This window comes from Nematolebias whitei, chromosome 10, assembly GCF_014905685.2.
Source record: "Nematolebias whitei isolate Nwh7 chromosome 10, NemWhi1, whole genome shotgun sequence".
Taxonomy (NCBI): domain Eukaryota; kingdom Metazoa; phylum Chordata; class Actinopteri; order Cyprinodontiformes; family Rivulidae; genus Nematolebias; species Nematolebias whitei.
In genome coordinates, this window is record NC_056507.1 from 34,646,727 (window position 1) to 34,665,876 (window position 19,150).

General features: G+C 40.8%; 2 protein-coding genes across 2 annotated transcripts in view; both read right to left on the reverse strand.

Moving 5' to 3' along the window:
• zgc:136858 (uncharacterized protein LOC678543 homolog) overlaps positions 1–5,718 on the reverse strand; it is a 12,950-nt gene extending 7,232 nt beyond the window's left edge. Inside the window, exons 1-13 of the mRNA XM_037683017.1 lie at positions 5,640–5,718; positions 5,412–5,526; positions 5,144–5,318; positions 3,253–3,364; positions 2,370–2,476; positions 2,129–2,255; positions 1,851–1,971; positions 1,671–1,756; positions 1,376–1,506; positions 1,234–1,287; positions 1,085–1,148; positions 897–991; positions 677–805 (exon numbers count right to left, since the gene is read on the reverse strand). Coding sequence (XP_037538945.1) covers positions 677–805; positions 897–991; positions 1,085–1,148; positions 1,234–1,287; positions 1,376–1,506; positions 1,671–1,756; positions 1,851–1,971; positions 2,129–2,255; positions 2,370–2,476; positions 3,253–3,364; positions 5,144–5,318; positions 5,412–5,526; positions 5,640–5,718 — 1,395 coding nt within the window. The remainder of the gene's footprint in view (positions 1–676; positions 806–896; positions 992–1,084; positions 1,149–1,233; positions 1,288–1,375; positions 1,507–1,670; positions 1,757–1,850; positions 1,972–2,128; positions 2,256–2,369; positions 2,477–3,252; positions 3,365–5,143; positions 5,319–5,411; positions 5,527–5,639) is intronic.
• A 4,370-nt stretch (positions 5,719–10,088) lies between these two features.
• Positions 10,089–19,150, reverse strand: part of LOC119416493 (interleukin-17 receptor A) — a 10,945-nt gene continuing 1,883 nt past the window's right edge. The window contains exons 4-9 of the mRNA XM_037683727.1: positions 15,538–15,655; positions 11,922–11,969; positions 11,681–11,826; positions 11,500–11,574; positions 11,342–11,411; positions 10,089–10,966 (exon numbers count right to left, since the gene is read on the reverse strand). Of these exons, the coding sequence (XP_037539655.1) occupies positions 10,089–10,966; positions 11,342–11,411; positions 11,500–11,574; positions 11,681–11,826; positions 11,922–11,969; positions 15,538–15,655 (1,335 nt within the window). The remainder of the gene's footprint in view (positions 10,967–11,341; positions 11,412–11,499; positions 11,575–11,680; positions 11,827–11,921; positions 11,970–15,537; positions 15,656–19,150) is intronic.

The window sequence follows — 19,150 nt, forward strand, 5'->3', positions numbered from 1 at the left end:
TACAGTTACTTGAAGCTACATACAGTTACTTGAAGCTACATACAGTTGCCTGAAGCTACATACAGTTACCTGAAGCTACATACAGTTACTTGAAGCTACATACAGTTACCTGAAGCTACATACAGTTACCTGAAGCTACATACAGTTACTTGAAGCTACATACAGTTACTTGAAGCTACATACAGTTACCTGAAGCTACATACAGTTACCTGAAGCTACATTCAGTTACCTGAAGCTACATACAGTTACCTGAAGCTACATACAGTTACCTGAAGCTACATACAGTTACCTGAATACTCGAGCAGTGTGCAACAGCCTCGAAGGTCCGTTAGTTTAACTGATGTAATAAGTTGTAAATCTGTCAGTTATGGTGTTCTAATTATTTTATATGTCTATTTAGAGTGCACTAGATGAAAAAACATTTGCTAGGACCTCTTTAATGACGAGCGGCCACGAGGTACACTTTTTGATAAAGCATGCTTCACTCGCAGCTCGGTACAGCACCTAAAGGTTTGTGTTTCATTTCTGTATTTTCTGTCTTATTTCTGTAGTTTTCACGGCATTCATTAAAGCATCCATTTTAAATACAGACACCGTGCCTGAGTCGTCATTGGAAGTTATATAGTAGAACTAAACAATTACTGTACTAAAACTGAATAGTGTCAGCAGAACTTACATAATTTTCAGTGATTTGCTGATGAACGTCCATGTCTCCCAGTCCAAGACTCAGTTCTCCATTTTCAGTAATAACAGCACAGTAAGTTGCTGTACTCTGCTTTTCTAGCCTGGCCACACCACTTGTGTTCTAAAAAAATTACAAAACGTGTGGCAATGTACGATGAAGTGGCAAGACGTTAACTGTGCTTAGAAAGGACTAAGTGTTTATGTGTCCTCACCATATGTTTACAGTAGTTTAACACGGCATCACTGTTTGCATCAGCTCCAGTAGCTGAGATGAACAAGGGCTTATGGCCTAATCTACTCAGAGAGTCTTGAAGAAAGCACCACAGAGAAATGTGAGAACACAGTCAGACGCACTGACAAAAACACATGCACATCACGATCAGATAAATAATAAGACAACCTGTAATGTTCCTCCCCACGCCCCCAAATGACTGACAGACACTTCCTTGGTCGATTTGTCCAACCTGAACAAACACGAGGTTTTCTCAGAAGTTAATCTCATCTATTCTGCAGCACTGTGGATGAATGCATGCAGTAAAAGAAACTTACATGTGTTTTTGTTCTTTTAGCAATAAAATCAACATTTATTCCTCCAATGACAACCTGCAAAAGAAATCCCATCAGTCTATACAGCAACCAGTTTTGACTGGTGTGGTATGAGTGTACATTATAAAAAAGTGTTTATACTCACAACGTCCGAGTCTGCAGAAGGTTTCTCAGGATGACTGATTAGACTTTTTAACTTTCTTTCTCTCATTTGATTTGAAAGTGCACAAGCTATCTGACTGCCAACTTTAGCATTGTTATAAATGAGAGCAATGTCTTAAAGCATGACATGTTAAGGGCTGATCAGAGGAACTTCGAGGTGATAATACTTTGATACTATCACAATTAAACCTTTTTTATCTCCTTATTTTCACTGACACATTTCAAATGGTTCATTCCTGTGTGTAATTTCTTAGTGCTTCAGAGATTTTAAAGGATACTGGTCTGAAGGGACTTTCCTCCAGTCAACTCGTTGACCTTTTGAAGAATGAAAGGCGTCACGTCTTTACCTGCAACACCTTTAGAACTGAGAAAGTCAAACACAATATAAGTGATAACGAGTCAGACTAGTTTCTCTGATGCCATTGATCCTTATCTTAATTTCAGGAGTCTTTGTGCACCTCGCCTCAGCCAATGCCACCTGTATGGCTTCCTCTATCTGCTGTCCTCCTCCTGCATGCTCCTCCGGGACAGGGACTGCTATTAGGACACCACTTTGAAGACCCAGTGAAAAAGTGCCAGCTATGACAAAAACAGGCATGTGAAAACTGTAAACTGAAAATAAACATATTCTGTATTTGACATTGAACTGAGTCAAAGGGACCGACTTTGAGACTTGAGAGTGTTCAGACTCAGTGAATTAATCAGTCATTGTCCAGGATGTACAATATTGATTTACCAATGAGTTTTGCAGCCTCACTAGGGTTTTGAACGTTGTACGCAGAGGTGAATCCACTGTTTGGTGTAAAGAAAGCTGGAAAATTCTTTGATGTTCCATAAGTCGCTACACAGACACCTTGAGTCTCCTATTTATAGACAAAAAAAAAAAAGAAATGATTGTTGTAATTTAAAAAAAAATCAGTAATGGAAATAGCTGTATATTTTGTACATTTTATTAACAAGAGTGTTTTTTTTCTTACAAGAAACTCCAGGGTGCGGCCAATATCCAAAATAGACTTGACTCCAGCAGAGACCACAGCAATGGGAGTTTTACCAAGCTCCGTCAGATCTGCACTGATGTCCAAACCTGGAGGAATCATCATTTAGTCAATGGTAACACTGTATCAATATTACCAATCTTCTTCTTCTTCTTCTGGCTTCAGGGTTCTCCACAGTGAGTCATCCTCCTCCATTTCTGTTCTCTGTATCCTCTGTCCTCACTCCAACTACCCCCATGTCTTCTCTAACTGCATCTCCTCTTTGTCTTTTTCCTGGCAGCTGCATTCCTAACATCCTTCTACCAGTATACACACTGTCCCTCCTCTGGACATGTCAAAACCACTGTTCCTCCTCTGGACATGTCCAAACCATCCCAGTCTGGTCTCTCTAACTTTATCTCCCAGTTGTTCAACCTGTTCTGTACCTCTGATGATCTCATTCCTAATCTTATCCATCGTTGTCACTCCTAAGGAGAACCTCAACATCTTAATTTCTGCTACTTCCAGTTCTGTTTCCTGTCTTTACCACTGTCTTGTGGTTGGTTTCTGTCAATAATACTAACACCAAAAAAGAAAAGAAAAAACCCCTAAACAAATAGAAATAATGAGACAACACATTATAGTTTCTTTTTGTATAAAAACTAACTTATTGCTCACACAGCACTGATGTCATCAAACATGAAAACCGTCCACTATGAACAATCACTTTTTTTAACTCAACCATATTCAGCTTTGCACAGAAGAACTAAATGCTACAAACACTGCCACATGGTAGATCTCTTGCAGAAGTCTATAAAACCCATTATATGTTATGTCATTATAAGTGTTATAAGTGTAAAGTTTATTTTCCAACAGGTTGGCTCACTGTTTTGTCCATCTCTATGAACTCCTCCAATGCCTCCCGTAACAAAAACAGGGATCCCAGCTCTGTGGGCTGCGATCATGGTGGCTGACACTGTTGTTCCTCCAGAGAGACCCTAAAAATATAACATACAAGAATTAGGATGTAGGTAAAACATCACAAAAACAGGCGTGGGTAGTTCACACAAACATTTCATTAATATCTTATTTTCAGTTCACATAATTTATTTACCATAATTTGGGAAGGAAAAATGGAAGGAGTACTTTGAGGAGCTAATGAATGAAGAGAATGAAAGAGAAAGAAGAGTAGAAGTCATAGAACCTGTGAATCAGGAATTGGGAAATATTAGTGAGGGTGAAGTCCAGAAAGATCTAAAAAGAATAAAGAAGGGGAAGGCAGTAGGACCTGAGGACATACCAGTGGGGGTTTGGAAATGTCTTGGAGAGATGGCAGTGAGTTTTTTGACTCGGATATTCAGTTACATATTTGAGGGTGAGAAAATGCCAGAAGAATGGAGAAGAAGTGTGCTGGTGACCATTTTTAAAAACAAGGGTGATGTACAGAGTTGTAGCAACTACAGGGAAATTAAGTTGATGAGTCACACAATGAAGATCTTGGAGAGAGTTGTGGAAACAAGACGAGAGGTGGCTATCAGCAGTATGGTTTCATGCCAAGAAAGAGCACCACATATGCAATCTTTGTTTTGAAAGAAATAAAGTAGAAAGTGATGTGTATTGTCATCTTTGTATGTTCCCATGCAGTGATGAAGTTAGTTCTCTGCATTTAACCCATCACACGTGAGATACACCCAGGTGGAGCAGCAGGCAGCTATGTAAGTGCACGAGGAAAAGTTAGGTATTAGGTGTCTTGCAGAAGGACACCACGACATGTGGGCATGGCGAGGAGTTGATGCAACTTTCTGGTCCCAAGTTGGTTGTCCTACCTCTACACCATCTCGACCCCTTGAGGAGGTGTGGTATTGCATGAGGCAATCTGGAGTGGCAGAGAAGCATGTTAGACTGGTACAGGACATGTATGAGGACAGCAGGACAGTGGTGAGATGTGCTGTAGGAGTGACAGATGGCTTCAAGGTGGAGGTGGGAGTGCATCAAGGATCAGCTCTGAGCCCCTTCTTGTTTGCTCTGGTGATGGACCGACAAACAGATGAGGTCAGTAGGAATCCCCATGGACCATGATATTTGCAGATGGCATTGTGATCTATGGTGAGATCAGAGAACAGGTGGAAGAGAACTTGGAGAGGTGGAGGTATGTACTTGAAAGAAGAGTGAATGGAAGTTGGCCATAGTAACACAGGACAACATGTGTGTGAATGAGAATAGAATAGAATAGAATAGAAATAAGCTTCATTGTCCCTCAGTAGAGAAATTCAGGTGTACTAGCAGCAAAGTGACAGATAAATCAAAGCATACAGATTCAGACAAAGGTAAAAATATAACAACATAAAGTATGAATAAGAGACTGTACAGTAAGGGCAAGTTTAACACCATAAGAAAAAAAATACTGTGAAAATAATTTTCTCAGATCGAAAGAAATGTGTGAGTAGGGTAATTTAAAGAATGTAAAACATGCGCATGTGTATTTTTGCTAAGATAAAAGAAAACTTAGACTATTTACAAGAAATGGAAAACTGCAAGTGTGAGCAGGGCTGTAGGAGAGGGAAGCAGGTGGAACAGTGAGGCTACAAGGAGAAGAGGACACAACGGTGCAGGACTTCAAGTAAAATGGGGAGCATGGAAAAGAGGTGAAGAATAGAGTCCAGGCAAAATGAAGTGAATGAGTGAACCCAATCTCCCACTTTAGATGCTTCTGTGTAGCATACACAGAATACCATACTTTGAATTTTATCTTTTAGATCAAAAACTAACAATCTTACTTTGCTAATGACATAAGGAAGATCCCGCCGTGACACCTTCAGCGGACTCTTAGAACTGGCGAGATGATCGAGCTCATCCAAGGACAGCCCAACACGGATTTCACCATCGATCACAGCCACTGTGGCAGGAGTTGCTCCTTCGGCTCGGACAATCGCCTCCACCTGTTTTGCAGTACTGAACACACATAGTGGTTGAGGTATTAATTTTGAGAACAACAATTGACTTCTGGTATAGGGGTTTGGTGACTTTTGAAATCATAATGTGCACCTCAAGTTGTGTGGATATGGCATGCCATGTGTGATAATGGTGCTCTCAAGTGCAACCACTGGCTTGTTTTCCACCAACGCATGGGACACCGATGGATGAATTCTGAAAAGAAGATCTATGAAAATAAATAAAACCATCAGTTATCATCAACATACTGTTGTTTATTGTATATGTTTTATATTTTTATATATTAGTTGTGTTAAAGCTGTGAAGGAAAGATGTATTTACCCTTGTTAGCCAATGTGTTCTGATAAGTACGAACTCCTTTTCTCAGGACGAGTGCACAAACTCTCCTCAGGATCCTCATTCTGCTTTGGAAACCCTGATAAGATGTAGACTTTTAATCTTCATCAGTATCAACCCTTCTGTTGATCAGTTTAAGTAACTCAAAAGTTTTTCTGCAGCAAAAATCCAGCATGGTGACTGTGATTTACAGGGTCAGTCTTCTTAAAATATCCTTCCCACAAGGTTTGTGACACAAACAGTCCTTAATATAAACAGCCCACAGCAAAATAAATTCAATAAAAGCAGTTGTTCAAGAAACAAACTCTCAGTTTTCAATGACACAAATTATAATCTTTGCAAACATTACAACTTCATCTGAAGTTACAAAGAAGGCTCAAGCTTTAGAATGGTTACTGTGAACTTTCAGCATATACATTTTAATATTAGAAAATGTAAAAAAAAATAACTGTGCAAGTTTGAATATTCTTTTTTTTTTAGAACGCATTCTAATCAGAAATACTTCAAAAATTACTCAAGAACAGTTTTACCACAAGTTCTTCAGAGCAAAAGTTAATGTCTTTCCAAAATGTAGCATTCACTGTGTCCAGGCCCAAGTCTTGTTCCTGTGCAGAGTTTCTTTACTGGCAGTTAGCTGGCACTAATTTCCATCATCCTCTCCCCTTTTTGGGCCCACTCTCACTAACAGACTCCCAAACACCAGAACAGAGGTTCTTTTATTTACTAGAGACTACGCTGTTAAAAACACTTATATGCTGTACATGTAACAGAATTAATAAACACAAATGATGTGTTGTTGGGACTGGATGGCAAAATATCTAAAAATCCCATTAGTTTTCTGTTAGATGGAGACACATCACTGACTCTTCCTCATCAGTGTCTCTATCTATTTAGCTTCTTTGTGTCTTGCCAGTTGTCTGTGGATTGTCCTGTGAAGGCTTTCATGGCCTGTCTCCCTCTGTGTCTCATCTACTCCTTAAAAGTAAGTTTGCTGCCCCACCAGCGTGAATTTTATTTAATTTTAAATAAACTGTTATATTACTTTTATCTTTGGAGTTCCTTGTGTCCTTTCTGCATATGGGTTCAACACATTAAGCCAGATCATATAGAACGATTCATAGGTCAGTAACACCAACATTTCCTTGGGAAATGGTAAAATCTGTATTGCATTGCACTGCAGCTGCTGGCACCAGATTTAAAATGACACGTGTAAAAAAAAGTATCTAAAATGCCTCAAAACATTTGTGAGGGTTATCAGTGTTTGTGTAGCTGGAGTCTTGAACATGCTATACAAAATTACAAAACATTCTCTCAAATAGTCGCATAGTCTGGAACACATCTCAAACTATTCTTAATTTAGTTTCCACGAGTCATGAAGTGCAAGAAATGTGACAGAATCTTGAACAAGTTAGGTGACATTTGAAACTAAACTGCAACAGATTTCAGACAAACAAGGGAATAAAAAATAATGAAATTCGGATAAGATTAAGACATTGAAAAAAATTGGCTTAATTGTGGCAAATTATTTTGCACTTTATTTACAGGACTGTTGAGTAAATGTCAGTTTGTCTGCAGTTATGTTCATCGGGACATGTATGACCAGTTTAAGGAGATTCTAAGTGAAAATGTGTGTACTTTTAGACAACTTTATGTTCCAATTAATCACCAAGCATCAGGACGAGACTGAAGTATGTGTTGAAATAGCTCATGTTCGTAGATAACCCATCGTGGACTTTTCAGAAAACCCCCCAAGAAACAGCTGAGCACCACTTTAAAACATTACAAGAAAGTTTGGTTCTTTGGAGGCAAAATATATGAAAACAAATTTGTTCAAGACAATTTAAAATTACTTAACTACATAAAAAAATCTTCCACACAAATGTAACAAAAAAAAAGTGACCACTGTTGTAAATCAAAGCCACCATGTTAAAGGAAAAATACAGTGAAGGACAGACAGAGGAAGACCATGAAATCAGATCTTAAAAGTCGACAGAACATTGTTACTATTTGGTCAGTCAATTACTAAAAACCAACAGCTTTCTCAGGAAAAGTTAAATGCTTACCTTCTCCAGGATAAGAAAAAAATGCTACAAACTTTGCCCAGAAAGCTGAACTTTGACCTGTAACGTATTTACACAGCCCACAACTATCAACCACAGATCTCTACAGGATAAACTGCTCTGAATGTGGCTCCTGGAAAATGTTACTGTGATATATAAAAACAGAACAAGCTTTATATATATATATATAGTTATATATATATATCCATTATCTTTTACCTACTTCTTCCATTTTGGGTCCCGGGGGTCGCCGGTGCCCATGTCCAGCAATCACTGTGCGAGTGGTGGGGTACACCCTGGACAGGTCTCCAGTCCATCACAGGGACACATATAGAGACAAACGAGACAAACAACCATTCACTCTCTCACTCACACCTAGGGACAATTTTAGAGTTACCAATCAGTCTAACATGCATTTTTTGGTCTGTGGGAGGAAACCAGAGTACCCAGAGAAAACCCACGCATGCACGGAGAGAACATGCAAACTCCACCCAGAAAGGCCCCCGGACCGGGATTTGAACCAGGGACCTACTCGCTGAGAGGCAGCAGCTCTACCAGTTGCGCCACCGTGCTGCCTGAAATTAAATATCCACATTTATTTATACATTTTTCCATTTTTTTGCGACAGATAAATCTTCTTCATCAGGCCTTCTCCATGGTGTTCCTCAGGGTTGAGTGTTAGGCCCTATTATGTTCCTTCTATATATCAACCCCCTTGGTAAGATTATCAGTAGCTTCAATAAAGTGTCTTACCATGTCTATGCTGATGACATTCAAATGTACTGTTCCTTCTATGACTTAGAATTACACAAGTTAGCTCAGTTAGTAAACTGTGTTTCCCATATTAAGGCGTGTCTAGCTAACAACTGTCTTCAATTAAATTCTAGCAAGACTGAAACCCTGATCATTGCTCCTGAACAGAAAGTTCCTTAGATCAAGCAACACCTCGGTTCTCTGGGCTCCTCTTCTCATCCGAGCCTCAGAAACCTTGGTGTTCTGTTGGACCAGTCAACGTCCTTGGATAAACATTCAAAGCTTCATGTTTATATTTCTTCTCGTTTAGATTATTGTAATTCCTTTTTTACTTGTTTTAACAAATCTGCCGTCGCTGGTCTCCAGTTGGTCCAGAACGCTGCTGCGAGGCTTTTAACAGGAACTAATAGAAGGTCACACATTACACAGGTTATATATTCTCTTCATTGGATAAATGTTGAATTTAGAATTAATTTAAAAAATTTAGTCTTGATTTTTAGATCTTTAAATGGACAGGCCCCCCAATACATCACTGAAATGTTGATCCCTTATTCTCCAGCCCGCACTCTTCGGTCTTCAGTGCTGAACCTCCTAACGGTCCCTAAGACCCGGTTTAAAACTCGGAGTGACCTATCATTTCAGGCCGTAACCCCCAGGCTGTGGAACGCCCTGCCCCCGTCTCTTCGTGTGGCCGTCTCTGTTGTTTCCTTTAAAAAGCAGCTTAAGACATTTTTATTCAGACAAGCTTTTAGTTAAATGTTTTATTTACTGTTATCAGCTGTTCTTACGTTTTAATCAGCTGTTCTTACTGTTTTTATGGGCCGTTCTTACTGTTTTTATGAGCTGTTCTTACTGTTTTTTATTGACTGTTCTTACTGTTTTTATTGGCTGTTGTCACTGTTTTTATTGGCTGTCCTTACTGTTTTTATCGGCTGTCCTTACTGTTTTTATCAGCTGTTCTTACTGATTTTATCGGCTGTTCTTACTGATTTTATCGGCTGTTCTTACTCTTTTATCAGCTGTTCTTACTGTTTTGATGGGCCATTCTTACTGTTTTTATCGGCTGTCCTTACTGTTTTTATTGGCTGTTCTTATTGTTTTTATTGGCCATTCTTACTGTTTTTATGAGCTGTTCTTACTGTTTTTTATCAACTGTTCTTACTGTTTTTATGGGCCGTTCTTACTGTTTTTATGAGCTGTTCTTACTGTTTTTTATCTACTGTTCTTACTGTTTTTATGGGCCGTTCTTACTGTTTTATTGGCTGTTGTCACTGTTTTTATCGGCTGTTCTTACTGGCTTTTATCGGCTGTTCTTACTGTTTTTATCGGCTGTCCTTACTGTTTTTCATCGGTTGTTCTTACTGTTTTTATCAGCTGTTCTTACTGTTTTTATTGGCTGTTCTTACTGTTTTTATTGGCTGTTCTTACAGTTTTTATCAGCTGTTCTTACTATTTTTATCGGCTGTTCTTACTGTTTTTATCTTGTATTAACCCTGTAGCTGTATTTCTGTAAATAATTTTGTGATTTTATCAATGGAAGGTGCTAAATAAAGTTTACTTACTTAATTCAAATTTAAATAGTTTTTCATTAAAGTAGCTGCAAAGTCTCTGCAGTCTGAGATTAGAACTCTGCCTGTTGAAGTTCACTTTTGTTTAAAGTTAAATTAATTTCTTCTGTCTCCACATGACTGACAACTTGTTCTGAGTCCAGAACACAATATATTAGGTGGTTTGTAAACGTTTTTTTGCTTTCATCAACTTCATCTATGACTTCTTCATCTTCCAGATCTGAACTTTCCAGTAACTCTTCTTCAAACCACTGTGGATGCTCCAGCTGGTAAGCATGGAAGGCCTCTATGGCATCGTGCAGGGCTCTCCCTGAGGGGCACTGATGGTATTTCTCCTCAGAGAGTCCGTTGATTTGCCTCACTCGACCCGGTTCATGTTTTTCTATGTTCAGTATTCTAAAAAAGACCTCTTCAAACTGCTTCATCAGCTTATATCGAACCGTAATGTTGAAGGGAGAAGGAACGTCTTCCTCAGAACAAATACCATCAAAGTAGGTCACAATATACTTGTCAAAGGACAGGGAGCGGATAAAGTGTGGGACCATGAGAGTGAGAGATGGAGTGAGCATGTCCCCCGTAGGTGAGCGAGCATCCTCTTTCAGAAACACCTGCTTGTCCCCACACATGGCTTTCCATTTGGCCTGGACGCCTCGCGAGCACAGAATTAAAATCTTGTCTGATGAGCTCTCTATTTGCTCTTTGTGCCAGTCCAACCACTGGATGCTTCCCAACACTCCCAGTCTAGTTGAATCTAACATGTCCATGACCACTCTGGTGCCACATTTGGCCACCAGGAAGGCACAAAACCTGAGAACAACGTTTTTATACAACGGATGGTCGAGGGAGTAAATGATGAAGACACGTTTCCGCTCCTGAACTTGAAAAACTTCTGGTTGTTGTTTAGCAGCAGATGGAGTCGTGACCCGAGGTCCTGAGAGACAAAATAAAACAGCCAATTATTTATCTACTAAAGCTGGCTGTTCTAAATGACGTGAGGCATTTAAAAGAAGTCAAACCTTTACGAGACGTTCTCCACAGTAAATAAGGTAAACAGCAAAGAATGAGCAGCAGCAACAGCCCGATGCCGGCCTGCAAGCCTGTCTGCAGAGGATCATCTGAAACAAAATGAAAAATAAGATTTAATCCATCTGAAGTTAATTAAAACATTACTCCAAATTCTGAATATAAACCAAAAGTACATTAACTTGAGCATCATTTTAAGATGTAACGAGAGAAAATACTGAAATCCAAACGTTTTTCATAATTTCCACATTTATTAAAGTGTATTGTCACGACTAATACTCACGACAGCACAGATCAAATGTTCTGATGGCAGCCTCACAGTCATTTCTGCAGCGAACAAAAAAAGGCTGGATCTGTAAAACATAACATGAGCTCTTGAATTTACAAGAACACTAAAAGATATGTGTTAGAGATGGAAGATGCAGGTCAAAGTTGACTCACCTTTACCAGTATTTTACAAAGGGAGAGCTGACAAGAACCTCCCTCAAACGGCACATTTAACATCGTCCTGTTTCCCTACGAGTTTCATTGAGAAGACAAATAAACACTAGCTTTAAATCAGCCATCAAACATAAATATAATTCAAATAATTACATTATCAAGTGACATTCATTCCAGCTACCTTAGAAATCATTTTAGAGCAGCTCAGTGCCTCACTCTGAATGGAAACTTGATATTTTTTTGAATACTGCGCTGCGTTAAATACCACAATAACTGAAGAGCTCCCGTCGTTAAACACAGCAGAAATGTTGGGATCCCAGAGACTACCTAAATGTCAAGAAATAAAAACACATAGTTTACTTTTTTTTGTCCTTCGTTCTCATTGACTAATAAATTAGGCTTAAGGGAAAAAGAGAATTTACCATTTTCCTGACACAGCTGGGTCTCTTGAATTTTCTTGTCGTCACATCCTGGCCACAACAGGAAATATTATAAACTGATAAGAATATTTTGTGCTTAAAGTTTCTTTAGACATTTGCCTAATCAGCTATTATAATTCTGACAGAACGAGTTACTGTTTTTTTATTTTTATTTTTTACAAAAACAATGATCAATATTCATACTACTAACAATAATAATAATAATAATAATAATAATAATAATAATAACTATTATGATAATAATAACTGTTGCATTGCCAAAAGTTATTATAATTTTTATTAAGAGATTTTATGTTTTCTGTCTAGAAAGCAGGTTTTTTTTTTTCTCTCTGTGCTCCGGTGAAGACAGACATGTCCTCTTCTGCTCCGTACCCCCGCTTCCCTGATTTGTTCTCTTTCGTCTTGTGAACCTTCAAAGAGCCTCTTTTTTCCTGCATAACTTCCTAATTTGAAGGGTTTGATCAGCTGGTCTCTCAAAAAAGTTGATCAACTTCTCCCAACAGGAGTCAGGGTAAGTAGGACCCTCTTACCTCGACGGAAACAAATTGGATTCATGATGACAACTGGATTTTGCTGTTTGGGTTGGTGAAATCTGGATTGTCTACAAATTTGTGTGGATGTGTCGAAGCTCGGCAGCACTCAGACTGAATTATGTGGAGCTGCATCAGAGAGCTGGAGCAGGCTGTTATCAGGACTGTGAACTTTCTGGCAGCAACCATGAACGATGGGAATAATCTTGGAGGAGCTGTAAGCTCGACTTTAAGGAATCAGTTCGGCTGTTTGGAGTCACCATCAGAGAATTGTACCAGCGAGACTTTAAAAGGCAGAAACGACAATTTACGAGTTCTGTCTGACACAAACTGTGGTCTTGACGGCGGACTTATCTCAACTCCTCCTGGCATGTTTTGGAAAAACAAAGATGATTTGTCTGTCTCCTCACCACTCCCTTCCCCAAGGCCGTGGACATGTGACAGAACCTCAACCGAGCTGATGATAAATAACACCTCTTATCTGGACAATGGCTGAGAGTGGGGGGCTCTGGACTTTGCTACGACTTTCCCTTAAAATGCAACGTCTTCACCGGCCTATTTGTACATGTATCACATCTATTTATGTTGCTTTGCTGTGGTAGGTTTTATGATGCCTCAAACCGTGCCCTGTCTAGGACACGGTGTGAGAGATCTTTTTTTTATACCGTCTCTCCTCATGTTTTCTTCCCTTTTCTCATCTAAGCAAAAATATTATTCTGAATAAGAATAAGAAGGTTGCGCTAATTAGCAGCAGCTTCGTGCACTACGTCCATCTTTTGGACGACTGTACGTACATGTTCTCGTTGTATCTCGGTGCAATGACAATAAAGCTTATTCTGATTCTGAATATCTTTGGGCTGACATGAGTCATCCCGAGTGATTGACCAGTCCCATCCAAATGTTACAAATGAAGTAAAATGCTGCAAATTATTTCTAAATTAACACCAAAACAACACAAATCATCTGACAATATTAAACTATTAAAGCCCTTCTAGACAAATGTGATTGCATAAAACATGACAGTTACAGACAGAAATAGATCAGAATTTATTGTTTCGTTCTATAGAACGAGCTTATGAGGAGTCAGTATCTTACCTACACTGAACAACAATATAAACACAACACTTTTGTTTTTGTTCCCATCTTTCTTGAGCTGAACTCAATGATCTAAGACTTTTTCTGTGTACACAAACAACCTTTTCTCTCAAATATTGTAACTCTGTGTTAGTGAGCACTTCTTTGCAGAGATAATCCATCCACCTCACAGGTGTGCCACATCAAGATGCTGATTAGACAGCATGATTATTACACAGGTGTATCTTAGGCTGACAACAATAAAAGGCCACTCTAAAATGTGCAGTTTTATTACAGCACAATGCCACAGATAGCATGCTGGCTGCACAAATATCCTCAAGAGCATGAAATTAATGTTATTTTCTCTACGACAAGCGGTCTCCACAGGTGTTTCAGAGAAGTTGGCAGTACATCCAACTGGCCTCACAACCGCAGTACATGTATAACTACTCCAGTCCAGGATCTCCATATCCAGCATCTTCACCTCCAAGATCATCTGAGACCAGTCACCAGATGCTGTAACAATCAGTTTGCATAACCAAAGAATTTCTGCAGAAACTGTCAGAAACATCTTAGGGAAGCTCCTCTGCATGCTTGTTGTCCTCATCGGGGTCTCCACCTGACTGCAGTTCATTGTTGTATTCGACTTGAGTGGTCAAATGCTCACATTCGATGGCGTATGGGATGTTGGAGAGGTGTTCTCTTCACAGATGAATCCTAGTTTTCACTGTACAGGACAGATGGCAAACTGTGGATGAGATGTTTGCTGATGTCATCGTTGCGAATCGAGTGGCCCGTGGTGGAGTTATGGTATGGGCAAGCGTATGCTATGGACAACGAACACGGGGGCTGGTGTGGTAGGTACACTGGTCTGCAGCTGTGAGACCAGTTAGATGTACTGCCAAATTCTCTGAACATGGACGTTCCTCCAGTCAGCAATGCCCACTCAAGTCGATTATGACGTCAAACTGCAGCCAGGTGGAGACCCTGATGAAGACGACAAGCATGCAGAGGAGCTCCCCTGAGATGTTTCTGCAGAAATTCTTTGGTTATGCACACTGATGGTTGCAGCAGCTGGTGGCTGGTCTCAGACGATCTTGGAGGTGAAGATGCTGGATATGGAGGTCTTGGGCTGGAGTGGTTACATGTGGTCTGAGCTTTGTTTATTTTATTTTTTTATTATAGTTAATTTTGCCGGGCAAAGTTGTACATCCATGAGAATCTACATTAAGGACTTTGCCTGTGCAACAATGTTTGACATGGGTTATTATTGTTTTGTGCAAAGGTTTACTTCAACATGTAAGACACTGATTATACATAACACTCCACAGAACCCCACTTCCTATTCTTCCTTTAGGTAAATAAAAGATTAATGTTTTGTTATAAATTGTCAGTGGTGTAGACCCAAACTTTAGACTCAAATACTGGATTCAGGAGCAAATGAATGATTTTAATTCCAAACTGGCAAGAATCCAAGAAGCAGCAACAACAACAAAATGGGACAAGTTAGACAAACAACGAGCAGCAAAGACAAACAGGGCTTGAACTGACAAATCTATTATAGAAATGAGAAACAGATTAGGGGGTCTTTACAGAATGAGAGTCAGGTGTGCTAACAGTAGATGAAACATAGGTGTGAGGAAATTACAAGAGGGACCATGACACGGACAAAGAAACCAACACAAAAACATAAATCAATTACTCTAATATGAACAAAAGGAAAGAATTAGTTCAAAAATACAAAAACAAGCAATCCCCCCCCCCAAAAAAAACCAAATAATTTAATTAAATTAAATTAAAAACTCGGAAAATTTTACATTTTATAAACCAGTTTAATGTTTAGTGAAAACTCATGCACTAATAAAAAGTTACCTTTATTGTTTTTGGTTTTTGTTAGTTTTATTTTCCTATTTTTTATTTTTTTGGGGGGGTGGGGGATGGGGTACAAAATTGCAAATGAAGATCCTCCTCATCATGACCTCACAGTGACTCACCTGGGACGGTAATTTGTTTGGTGATCCTGTAATGACCCGTGTCTGGCTCTGGTAAGTTGAAAAGGCTCACAGTATATGTATGTCTGGGCTCCACCACAACGTCCAAGGAAAACATCCACTGTTGTGAAAACCAGCACAACAACAATAAATATTTTAACTATATACATATATGTGTGTGTGTGTGTGTGTGTGCGTGCGTGCGTGCGTGCGTGCATGCATGCGTGCGTGCGTGCGTGCGTGTGTGTGTGTGTGTGTGTGTGCGAATTGATCAGCATGGTGATAATTTTTTTTATATAATACAAATGCTTTTTTTTAAGTGACCTAAAAGTTTAAATTTAGTGCAATATAAAATTCTGTTGTAAGCAACTAGTTATTTAAAGAGAGTAAAAGCAGAAGGGTTATTGAATTGTATTGTTTTAGGACATCCCTAAAGTAAGACCAGCAATGTTGCTTTAATAGCATTTTGTAGCATCATTGTAGAGAATTTCTGGACTCCCTTAAAGATTGGGATGACAGAACCAGGGAACATCCCTAAGACAAACATAAAGATTAAGAAAGAGCATAAGTCTGTATTACTAATTTTAAACACAATGAAGCAGACCCGGCAGCACGGTGGCGCAACTGGTAGAGCTGCTGCCTCTCAGCGAGCAGGTCCCTGGTTCAAACCCCGGTCCAGGGGCCTTTCTGGGTGGAGTTTGCATGTTCTCTCCGTGCATGCGTGGGTTTTCTCCGGGTACTCCGGTTTCCTCCCACAGACCAAAAACATGCATGTTAGGCTGATTGGTAACTCTAAATTGTCCCTAGGTGTGAGTGAGAGAGTGAATGGTTGTTTGTCTCGTTTGTCTCTATGTGTCCCTGTGATGGACTTGCGACCCGTCCAGGGTGTACCCCGTCCCTCGCACAGTGATTGCTGGACATGGGCACCAGCGACCCCCGTGACCCAAAATGGAATAAGCGGGTAAAGAAAATGGATGGATGGATGGATGAAGCAGACCCAAACATACACATTCACTTGAAAAAATAAATTTGACAGCCAGAAAGAATGGTCTGATTTGGACCTGATTCAGTTCATGCACATTCACGTACTGTGTGTATCGTTCACGATAGGTATGTGAATTTGCAAGGAGCTGGCACATGCAGAATGCAGAATGGGTACCAGAAGGGCCAAGAGGTGGCATTAGAAGTGGAGTGATAGTGTTATCAGGCATTTGTCAGGGCAACAGACCGTCAGTCAAAACAGTGAGTGAGGGTCACCCAACACAGAGGAGGCCTTGTAGACATACAGGATTACCAGCACTTGATGGAGTTTGATAGGGGTTACATTGTAAGGTTTGCTTAAGGCCTGGTGGTTGTATTGTGTTACTGTCCAGCTTGTGGGATGTACAGATGTCACAGTGGTCCAGTTTTAGAGTCAACACATGAAGGAGAGCACCCACACATGTTGTGAAGTTTTTAGTTCCCCAAGACAGACAACACCAAGGAAGAATAGGGACGCAGAGAAATATGCACCTGCCATCCAGACATGGGTATTGGACTCTTTACAGCACCTCATGTTGTCCCATACCCATAATAAATGGCTTCAGTCGGACTACAGGCTCAAGAGTTGATCGATATTAACACCAGAGCACCAGAACATCATTAACAACAAATACATTTGAAGTGATGCTCTAACAGGGAGGCATGGGCATTCTGTTTTATTTAACTTTATTTTAACCAGGCAAATCCCATAGAGATCACAGATCTTTTTTCAGGGGGGCCTGGGCCTGAAGGTAGACTAAACATGCATATTTTTTTGTGGGAGGAAACCAGAGTACCTGGAGAAAACCCACACTAACATGAATAGAACATGCAAACTCCACCCAGAAAGACCCCAGGCCCAACATAGGGCATGTACCTGGGACCTTTTTGCTGTGAGACAACAATGTTAACCACTTAAACACCGTGCTGCATGATATGTCACCGTATCATGTTCAGCAGTGAATTTCAGCTCTGCTTCACCAACATGACTTTTGTCCTCACGTGGCCAAGGGAAGATGATTTGCCAATATAAGTGCAGTCCACACACCAGCATTACCTCTGGTATCACAGTTTATGGGAAAAAAGGTTTAACTTCAGGTCACCTCTGGTAATAATTTGAGGCACTCTGATGGCACACTGTCCCATAAATAACAGCATCTGCATGTCTGACCCCTCCTGAGACAGCACCCTGATACAGACCTATAAAAAACAAAACCTTTTTACAGACAGTCCATCACCTGTGTGTTCATGCACTGCCTGCTTCATGATGAGGTCAGTTTGTGGCCAGTTTAGTCCCCCATTCTTTCCACAATCAAACGTGTGGGATCAGCTCAAACATCAACTGGAGGGCCAATTACTGCAGCTGTGGGCTGACACTACAGGATATAACTGTATGAGGGCGGCTGTGACTGAGTGGTTAGAGCAATCGTCCTCTAATACAAGAGTTGGGGGTTTGATTCCACCACCAGTCACACGCTGAAGTGTCTTTGGGCAAGACACTGAACCTCTCATTGCCTCCAATGTGTGTCCCATTAGTGTATGAATGTGATAAATCTCTGATTAGTCTTTGTATAGATCTAGTAGAGTGCTGTATGAATGGGTAAATGAGGCACAGATTGCGTTGTAAAGAGCTTTGAGCATCTTGATAAGATAGAAAGGCGTTATATAAGTACAGTCCATTTACCATTTACGACTCTGTTCCTAACCAAATCAACATTATCAGGTTTGACCCTATTGACACATGATGACCAACAGTGTGTCCACAACAACAACTCTGTTAACCATTTGATCTGATGTGACTGTTACAATACAGTCACATGGTCTTTTATTTCATTTGAACCGGTGTGTAACTTTGCTACTACTACAATAATGTGAGCGCACTGAGCGCACCCTGCCAGCCAGGTGACCCCTCGAGCTGGGGAGTCGACGCACCAAGGTCCGGTGTATTTTCTCTCTCTCTCTGGACCTCAACGAACTTTTATCTGGACCTTTGTGGTTCTACCTGGTTCCGACAAATATCGCCGGGTGGTATTTTGCTGGTTTTCTGCTGGACTGGCCCTCGTGGTGTCTTCATAGGTGTGGGGGAAGTGTACCTGTGTCCCTCGAAATGGACCAGAACTGAACCGAGGTGGCTGTGGGGATTTTGTCTTCAACAGAGCCGGTCTCAGCTTCAGTGAGCAGCCTGTTACTTTTACCAAAGGACGATACACCTCCGTGGAGTCGTTGTGTTCACTGGAGGAGATGCTCCGGTGCTTTGAAGCGCCGCCGGACCGGGCCGCCGGACCGGGCCGCCGGACCGGGCCGCCGGACCGGGCCGCCGGACCGGGCTGCCAGACCGGGCCGCCGGACCGGAGCAGAACCGGGCCAGGGACATCTTCAGCCTCTTCGTCTCTCGTGCTTGGAGCGCCAGAGCCGAACTGGAGCAGAATCGGACCGGACCAGTTGCCGACTTCAGCCTCAGCCTCTCTGGTCAGTCTCGCTTTTCACCGGGGGTGCCCCGTGCTGTCGAGTGCGGAGGTGACATGCTGAGAAGCGGAGGAGTAGAGTGGAGGAGCAGCGTGAAGGAGCAGCGTGAAGGAGCAGCGTGAAGGAGCAG